Source organism: Electrophorus electricus, unplaced genomic scaffold (assembly GCF_041902795.1).
Source record: "Electrophorus electricus isolate QZ-2024a unplaced genomic scaffold, ASM4190279v1 Scaffold33, whole genome shotgun sequence".
In the NCBI taxonomy this organism is placed as follows: domain Eukaryota; kingdom Metazoa; phylum Chordata; class Actinopteri; order Gymnotiformes; family Gymnotidae; genus Electrophorus; species Electrophorus electricus.
This window is the reverse complement of record NW_027658616.1, coordinates 1,719,686-1,729,670: the sequence shown is the minus strand read 5'-3', so window position 1 is coordinate 1,729,670 and position 9,985 is coordinate 1,719,686. Positions and strand designations below refer to the sequence as shown.

Sequence of the window (9,985 nt, the reverse complement as noted above, 5' to 3'; positions counted from 1 at the left end):
TATCTGAACTTTATGTTTTGGTTAGCCTGAGCGCAGGTGGGGTCTTCTATCTCTACGGTTAGAACAGTCTTCTTCTAGCTCTCTTTGTAGAACAGCATGTTAGCCGCTGATGTCCTTGGCTCTCACGCCTAGGTACGGACTGTTATGCTGTGACTATAGAAACACAAAGCAAAGTAAAGCGAAGCAAAGTACATTTCCACAACAAAAGGTATGATAATTTCCATTATTAGAAATCCAATGGGGTTTCCCCACGCAGGTTTGAGTCCTGCTGACTATGTGAGTGTGCTCTACTGTTCATGATCTGTGAGTCTGCACACAAAACCCATTTTGCTATTTGTGAAGGAATCCAAGCCATCTTCTCATTGTGACCTTCCACGTGCTGAGCTGTCTTATTTGGCTATCAAAGGCATGATAATTTCAGGCTTTTTTTATGCCTTTGGCTATGCTGTGTTTCCACCATAGCTGGCTTTCTTACTTCACCCAAATGTTACGAAGAGGTGTATCTGTAATAGGTACCGAAAGACAACCCATTTCTGGCCCTGTAGTTCTTCCACCCTACAGAGCCTAGTTGCAAGCCAAATATAACTTGACTGTTACATTATAGCCAGTCCTTCGATATCATCTTTACATAGCCTTTGAAAAGAACACTCCTAAGGCCTGCACACTAGTGCTTTGACCTATCGACACCAAACTTGCTGGCTCTAATCTAAGCCTTGACCAGATGGTGCACGGAGATTTTCTTGGCGCTGCATCATTCGGCCTCAACGTGTTTAGCCTGTGAAATACACATTGGAAATGACAGGGCAAAATGCACTTAAAAAAAAAAAACCATGACCGTGAGGCTTGTGCATCAATGATTTCATTTAGCCACATGAAATTCAATGGCTTTAATCTAGGCCTTGGACAGAGGGAAGTCACCGACTTTTAAAGCGCTAGCTTTAATGTTGTTCCTAGGGCGACCCATTTATCTCTAGACATAGACATTGCTTTAAGGTGAGGGTTGCCATTGTAAATTCCTAAAAACATAACAAGCCAATTTTGGACCCAGAGAGTTTATTTCTAAACCCAAGGTAACACAAGTGTTAGAGTTAATGCACTCTTTCATTTATTTTAGAGTAAACAGTACAAAATGTATTCTCTGTGGGACACTGGATCACCAGGAAAGGACGTGGGCACCATTGCTTTGTCTGAAGCTGAACTTCACTTACCAAAATTAAACACAAACCTAAATGCTCTCACAGCAACCAGTGTTTCAAGGTCAAGGTGGGCTTTTGGGCCAGTTGAACATAGGAACTCTTGCACCCAAAGCTACTATCGCAAGCCTAGAATAACAAGCCTCTTAGTAGGGCAATCTAGTGCCATTTTTACTGGACATTCGTAAGAAGCAGAAGTCATTTATTTTGCTCATTTCATAAGGAGACAATGACGCATGGTGCAGTGCAACTATGTATCAGAAGTAAAGATGAAAGGCTCATCAACCAATTGAACCTGGGACCACTCACACCCTAAGCAAAAATCAGACACCTAGACCAACGAGCCCATTTCCTGCAGCTAGTTTTGTTAGTGTTTCGACTTTTGGCTCTTGTCCACATTCTGGTCAGTTGGTATTATTGATTTGTTACAATTTTCCTTTTATCAATTTAGAGTTCATTCAATGAATTTATTGGCAAGAGATCAGCATGCTGTTTAAAAAGGAGCTGTCCCAGAGAAAGGTCTCACTCATTTTGCAAAATATATACCATTTTCTTTTTTCCTTTTTTTTCCTGTTGAAATCGAAAGCTAATCAGACGCTGGTATAAAAATTTGACAACATAGCGCACTATGTAAATATGAGTAAATAGCATTGCTTATCCAAATTCAAAGACAAATTTTGCAATATTTCAAGAAACGGGTATTATTTCTCATCTTTGATTTAACACTAGAATCGATGCAAAACATGCTTGCAATGCACTGAATTTGTTTTGTGAGAATGTTTCAGTTTTCAAAGACAATTCAACATCACACCGGTGCATCATTGAAGGGTTGGAAAAGGCTTTATTCAAGTTCACAGGACTGTCATAAAGAGCTTTATAGTGTTTTGAAATATATCCACTTGTGGGAACCACACACAGTAACTCTGTGCTAAAATTCTGACTATTTAAATAACATGATAGCCTTTCCCTCACATAAGTTTTTTCCAGAACATGTGCATTGATAAGAATTGTTGATAACTCCTTCTTGATGTCCTCTTTCTCCAGGTACTCCTGCAGGTTAGCAATCTCTGCCAACCGCCTGAGGGCAGAAGAGACGTGGTGTGAAGCGTAGCCTGCTGTTAAAGGCTACAGATATAGTACATCTCTGAAGCTAACAGAGCTTATTATATGAAGCCTTATAGATGTCATTTGGAATGATCTCTTTCTCTTAAGCATCTGAGGTGGTAAAGACGCTGACGAGCCTTCTTTGCCAGGCAGTTGGTGTGGCGGGACCAGGACAGGTCCTGCGAGATGTGAACTCCAAGGTACCTGAAACTGTCTACTCTCTCCACCGTGGTTCCATTGATCCTCACAGGTTGGTAGTGCCGCTCCTGCTTCTTGCTGCAGTCCACAATCAGCTCCTTTGTCTGGCTGATGTTAAGGAGGAGATTATTTTCCTGGCACCAGCTCTCCAGGTGTTTAATCTCCTCCAGGTAGGCCCTCTTGTCATATGGATGCAATCCTGGATCCTCCAACTTAGTAGTGAGTCTGGAGGGGATGAGGGTATTAAATGCTGAACTGTAGTTGACAAACAGCATTTTAACATAATTACCCCTCCCTTTGTCCAGGTGGGTCAGTGTGGTGTGGAGCAGATGTGCAATTGCATCATCAGTGGAGCGGTTGTGGCGGTATGCAAACTGCAGTGGATCCATGGAGGCTGGCAGTGAAGAGGTGATGAAGTCTCTGACTACCTTTTCAAAACACTTCATCACGACTGATGTGAGGGCAATGGGGTGGTAGTCATTGAGGCCAGAGGGTCGAGCTTTCTTTGGGACGTGGACGATGGTGGATCACTTGAAGCTGGATGGGACGATACCGAGCATCAGGGAGAGGTTGAAGATGTTAGTGAATACCGGGGCTAGCTGGTCTGCGCAGGCTTTGAGGACTCTACCGCCGCCTTCCTGGTATTCACCCTTTTAAATACTCTCCTCACGTCACTCTCCATGATGATGAGAGGGCGCTGGCTTATGGTGGGCTCTGCGCATGTTGGCTGCTCCGATAGCACCATTAGCGTTGTTAGCGCTAGCGCTGTTAGCATTAGCACTGCTAGATGTAGCCTCGAAGCAAGCGTGTTTAGCTCATTCACCAGAGACTCATCTGCACTCATCAGTCCGCAGGGTGGGCTTCTGTAGTCCGTGATGGTCCATATTCCCTGCCACAGGGATCTAGAGCCACTCTGCTGGAACTATGTCTCTAGTTTCCTCCCATAGCACCGCTTCACCTCCCTCACTGCCCTGCACACTCTGTATGCCACAGACTTGTACTCCTCCATGTTCCCACTGATGATCCCCGCGTTGCAGGTGGCAGTGAGAGAGTTCAGAGCCTCGTGGATGGTTTTGTCCACCCAGGGCTTCAGGTTGGGAAACTTCTTGATAGTGGCTCTTGGAATCCCAATAAACCCTACTACTGCCTCCATAAATTCGCTGACATCACCATTGCTGCACTGAAACATGTCCCAGTCCGTGTCATCCAGAGCGTCCTGCAGAGTAGCCAGCAATTGGTCTGTCCAGCGTGTGACCTTCCTCTGAATTGGAGTTTCCCGTTTCAGCTTAGTACCGCTGAGTTCAGCCACGACTCGGTGAAGCAGAGGAGGTTGCAGTCCCGAATGTCCCTCTGGAACTTTATCCTGGCCCGGAGGTCGTCGAGCTTGTTGTCCAGAGACTGGACATTGGCTAGCAGGATGCTAGGTAAGGGAGCTTGGTGTGCCTGAGCCCTCAGCCTGTTCCTGACGGTGGCTCGTTTTCCTCGAGGCCTTTTCCTAATGTCGCGTCTTTTGTTCTCCTTCAGGATCTCCGTCGGCCATCTTGGGTCTGGGGTTAGAGACGGCTTGAGGTGAGTGCTATGTAGACTAAGAGAAATAAGAGCATCTCTGCTGTATGAGATGCGTATCGTGGTGAAGAAAGAAAGAAGGGCTTTATAGATGTCAGGAATAGCAGGAAGAACAAAAAGGGCAAAGAAGATAGCGAAAAGTGACAGGTGTGGATGGAGCAGTCGTGACGGCAGCCGACTTCACTGGTGCCATCTTGAAATAAATATATATTGTACATACGCGTTTACATCCTCATTTCAGTATAAGGCTCAACCTGTTTTGCTTTCTTAGGAAAGAGAAGTTACAGGGACCATGAACCAGGTTACAAGAAACAAGTGGAAACATCATTCACACAGATCAACAATAAAGACAAGGAGAAAACAGGGACTGTAGATCCTGCACTTCATATTGAACACAGCCTCAGCCAGCTCTTTAACCAGGTTTCATAAAGCATTTGTGTTTTTTAAAAAATCTGACTTATCTATTTGATTAATGATTTAAGTTTGTGCCCCCAACCTCTTCCTTCAACAAATGTTTTTAGAAAAGAAAAAAAAAGTTTCTCAAGAAAGGAAGACTTTGTAGTGTTCTTTAAGAGGATGTTCACCTTCTTTCAAAATCACCCTCTTCTAAAAATGACTGGGTGGTGTCTCAGCACCTCACACAATTTTTACATAAGTGATTTATGTGTTAAACCAAGTTCAACTAAAACTGCATTGCTCCTTCAGCCTCAATAGAATCACTACAGAGGAACCAACCAACTAAACGAAAACACTTCCCATACACCTTAAAGTGAACACCATTTAGGTAAACATGAGCCAGTTTTAAACAACCCTCAATTCAGAATGAGGACTTCCACACAGTTGTCAGTGTACTTCACAGGTCCCATTTCAAATACAGTCTTATGAAGGTCCATGTGAAAATGTGAACTGTAAACAGTCAGAGTGAATTCTGCTGAACATGCACTAAACCCACACAGCTTTAGACCTCAAGCAGTTTGGACATCCTCATTCTAACTAGTGTAATTGTGGCATACAAGAAAAAGGGGGCCAAAAAAAACAAACAAACCAAAGAGCCACCTCACTACAGAGTCCCCTGTTTGTCTAGTGTCCCCTTCAAATTTCACACAGCATTGTTTAACCAACAGAAACCAAGCAGACAGCAGTGTTGCCAACACATTTTATTTAAGAAAGCAGGATTAAGAAGAACCAAGAATAGTTTCAGCATCATTTTGTTGAACAGCATTAGCCTGAGCCTAGTGCTTGACCATCCCACTGAACTGAGTAGGAGGCAGTTGGGGTTTACTGTGGTGGTAGTTGGAGTGACTAGGCAAGTCCTGAGTGAAGCTGTAGCTGCTAGAACCACTGGACACACTTGATGGGGAACCAGTGTAGGGTAACTGCACGTCAGAAGACTGTTGGCCCACATTAAAATCTACAGCAAATACTGGCTGTCTTCCACCTGCCTGCATCACAGCATTCTGTCCCCACCCACTAGAGTAGCTGCCAAGATGCCCTTTGGACAACCCATTCATGCTGGATGGGGTCTGACTTGCTGGGTTGTATTGGTTGAAGGTTACTGTGCGGGAGGCAGTTTGGGGAGGATTTGGGACCCCCTTCTGGGACTGGTCAGTGTGCAATGCAGTCTGGTGGCTCCAAGTTTGGCCCACGCTCCCAACCTGTGAAGGGGAGGCCCTACATGAGCTGCTGCTTTGAGCAGCATCATTGGATTGCTGGCTGGGGGAGGTCATGGCAGAACTTGTACCGGAACCCTGCAACTGGGCCTGGGCAGACTGGTGGCTTCCTGTCTGCCATGTACTCCCAACCTGAGAATGGAGGAACCTAGAGGAGCTGCTTTTTTGTGGAGCATTACTGACAGACTGTTGGCTACTAGATGTCACACCAGAACCAGCACTGGAGCCCTGCATTTGGGACTGGGCAGTCTGTAGTGCAGACTGTTGGCTAGTGGACTGCCACATACCTGTACCCAGCACAGGTCCAGTCTGTATTGAAGCATGATCATAACTAGAGGGCTGGGTTCCTACACTGTGGGTAAGCACAGGTGCATAATAACTGCTGCTTTTTTGCACATCACCAGCTGACTGCTGGTGGGTGGAGCTCAACCTCTGCATTTGAGACTGACCAGCTTGCTGTGCAGACTGCCAGCCAGTGTTCTGCCCTGTGCCTGCACCCTGGACTGGCAGAGGCCCATAGTAGCTGCTTTTTTGTGGAGCATCACTGGCAGACTGTTGGCTAGTAAAGACATTTGAACTCACACTGGAGCCCCGCGTCTGTGATGCAAATGGTTTGCTCGATGTCAGCCATCTACTTGCAGTCTGAGAAGGACCAGACCCACGACAGCTGCCATGTTGCGCTGCATTCTTGACAGGCTGTTGGCTAGTAGAGGTCAAGCCAGAATCCACACAGGAGCCCTGCATTTGGAACTGGGCAGGTTGCATTGCAGACTGCCAGCCAGTGGTCTGCCCTGTACCTGCACCCTGGGCTGGCAAAGGCCCATAGTAGCTGCTTTTTTGTGGAGCATCACTGGCAGACTGTTGGCTTGTAGAGGCAATAGAAGAACCAGCACTGGAGCCCTGCATCTGCAACTGGCTAGTCTGCCCTCTCCATGTCTGCCATCCATTTGCAAACCGAAAAGGAACAGCCCCGCGAGAGCTGCCATGTTGTTCAGTATCCTTGACGGGCTGTCGGCTAGTAGAGGTTACACCAGAACTCCCACTGGCACTTTGGCTAGCTAAGAGTCTGGATTTCAGCTGTGTGTAGCTTTGAGATTGAGGGGAAGGAACACGAGAAGGTTGGACCTTCTTTGAAGGATGGTATGTTGGGTGGCCTGAGGATGGAGCCCTGTAGTCTCCCTGATGGGTAGGAGCAGATTGAACAGACACAGCGTGCATTGTTGAACCAGTATACTGAATTGGGGAACCTTGAGCACTGGATATAGAGTCCAAGCTGCCAGCAGACCCCTGATGCCAGACACCTTGTTGAAACAGACCACTAGAAGTCTGGGGGGTGCCAAAGACACGATTAGCACTCTGCCCCTGAAACTGAATTTCACCATTACCAGAAGAATCCTGCAGTTGAGCTTTGGCTACAAGTCCAGGGAATTGCTGGCCACCTTGGAACACAGACTGGTAATACCCAGCAGAGCCACTTGCAGTCTGTGCACTTGAATCCATTTGACTTCTGGAACCACTCCTTAAACATCCTCCCGCAGTCTGACTGGGTTCCAGGCCTTGCTGAGGGAACACAGAGCTACTTTGCTTAGATGCAACACTGGAAGGAGAGCCCTCCATCTTGGTCAGATAAGGTAGGTAGCCAACTTCTTGGGGCTGAGCCACAGAAGCTGATGTTGCTACACCATACCAATGTGGTGCAGATTTGTTCCACACTTGAAGGGGATGAACAGAGCAGAGATTGCTTAAATTCCTGAATAGACACAAAGCATCACCATTTGTGGTTTGATCTGAACAGTTTCTCACCACCAAGCCCCTCTGCATCCCTCAGCTGAAATATGACAGGGAGGAGTAACCAGAACCTACAAGACAAAAAGGCATTTAAACATGAAAATCAACTCTCTTAAACACATACAAGGTAACGCCATAACATAAGCACAGGATATGACTACCTTCTGCTCCACCACATTGTACTGCTAGACATGGGAAACCCCAATACCCAGTTTCATACACCAACCCTTCCCCCTGGGAGAAGCACAGACAGACACAAGATCCCAGTTTGTCTGCATTCCTTTTAAGCCTCTCATTAAAGTTAGCTCATAAGAATCACCTGTTCAAACTCTTTTCAGCCATTATCTAACCAATTAAAGGAACCTACGAGTGAGTACCAAGAGCTAGAAATGATAATGGGCTGATATTAAGCATAACAGTAATATTGCGGTAGTACCAGAGGCTGCATTAATTGTACAGGCCTTAATGTTCACTTCTGGTTTGTTTGTTTCCTTCTCACATGGGTGGAATTGAGTTTGGCTGTTTATTTGTTGAGCATTTGAATCCATCAAATATCCATGTTTCACTTTATTTTTGTTTAGAAATATTTTGGAGCCATTGTTATTCCTTTCATACATCTAGTCTTGATGAAGGTTAGATGTAGGCTGGAGTTGTGAGGAATACAAAATTATCTTTCAGACACAGAATTATGATCAAAATTATAACAACATGAAGGTTGTTTCTCAAAACGTCCTAACATCCTTTTCAGATAGAATTTTATTTTTCCTTTCCATGAAAATGTATTACATTGATCTTATTAATGTCAGATGGACATGCTTAAACAGAGACACTGCATGGACGTGTCTCTTCACTTTAAACAGAGATAAACATGTAGAAGTGTTCTGTATATTTTACAGGACCTGATAGAGATCTGGTGGGGGAGGGATGTACTGTACAGTTCTGGGTTTGTGGTGGTCCATGCAGAATCCAACAACGCTCACCGTCATATCCAACTAACAATGCTTTGATATTTAGTTATATATATTAGAAATCCCACATGAAGTCTAATGCGTCAGTCATTGTAGTGATGCATGTGAACATGTAGAGTAGCAGTTTTAATGTATTGTATGCTCATATAATATCCTGTGTAGCTGTACCTGTTTATGATAAATGGCTTTATTGGTGTTACTTTTAAAAAGTGAAAGATTCTCATTAGTCAGCTTTCATTGACAGCAAGGCATGCACAAGAGGAAGAGTAGCAATAACATATTTTCAGAAAAAAAAAAAATTTCACCGTGAGAAAATGAATACTAGTCAGATACAAATGTTGAAGAGAGTCCTCAGTCTTTCCTGACAACTACCAATCAGATAAATCACCAATAATCCATTCCTCATTGTTTACTGCTGTTTTTCATGGTCATGCTTTCATTCGAAGGAGAGTGTATGAGGATACCGGTAGGTGAAGGAGAGAGATAGAGCCCATAATGCCATTACACTCGTCTCATCCTGCTGTACACACTCATATAGGCTTCATAGATGCACCGAGAGGCTGTCACTTGTTGACTAAAATATATTTTTCCTGTCCAATCTGGTTCATTGAGAGTAAAAAGGAGGGTATGAAGCCACTAAACAGGACAGGGACAAGTGACAATTTAAGAGATGCCTTAGATGATAATGGACTTTAAAAAATTAATAAAATCTCCACACATCATTAAGAATAGTAAAGTACTCCCCAGCATGTGGAGGTGTGGTCATTCAAACAAATACATAACTAAAAAGAAACGAGAGAAGCACCAGAGGAGGGGGGAGACGGTGGGAGAGCAGAGACAACTGGGAAGGAGATTAGTAGACAGAATGAGAAGAGAGGGGGCTGGAGAGAAGTGGAGAGGTTAAAGTGAGAAGAGGTCCTTGATGCACACCCAAATGTACTTGTACATCACTTCCTAAACCTTGGTCACAATATCTGGACTCGTCTTCATACAAATGCATAGATTTCTGAGCATTAGTATACTTTGCCCCTCAATTCTCTTATGAGGGAGTGAATTCCCTGTGACCTGTTCAGTTTATGATTATGGCCTTGCTCTGCATGGCAAGTTTTAAAATTAAGCTGAGTGGCAATACAGCATCAGATGAGGGAACACTGGTGAAGAGTGAAGAGTAGAGAAAGAAAAGAGACAAGGCATTTGTACACTGCACAAGAGAATTTCATTTCAATACAACTAAATAACCGAGTAATTACAGAACAGTCACCCAGTAGCATTAGATCTGATTTACACTTCAGGTAAAAGGACAGATTCTCATGGTACAATGCAGTACAACGTGGCCAACATTAGTGCAGGCAGCAGGTCACGTAGTCTACAGTTTGTTACATGGAGACGTGTATTCTGTAAAGGCCACATCACCTACAGGAGAGAATAAAGGAAAACAGGTTCTTATTCATGCTACACAGGAGGACATTATAGCACATTTAGTGTAATTATAATTCAG

The 9,985-nt window shown here is 44.5% G+C and overlaps 1 protein-coding gene across 1 annotated transcript; it reads right to left on the bottom strand.

Moving 5' to 3' along the window:
• Window positions 1-5,213: 5,213 nt before the first annotated feature.
• On the bottom strand, window positions 5,214-7,751 carry LOC145655737 (uncharacterized). The gene is made up of 3 exons (XM_081709232.1): window positions 7,681-7,751; window positions 7,535-7,590; window positions 5,214-7,443 (listed from the first exon to the last, which is right to left on the bottom strand). The coding sequence occupies exons 1-3, from the start codon at window positions 7,710-7,712 to the stop codon at window positions 5,294-5,296; spliced, it is 2,238 nt and encodes a 745-aa protein (XP_081565358.1). The 5' UTR covers window positions 7,713-7,751; the 3' UTR covers window positions 5,214-5,293.
• Between the last annotated feature and the right edge of the window lie 2,234 nt (window positions 7,752-9,985).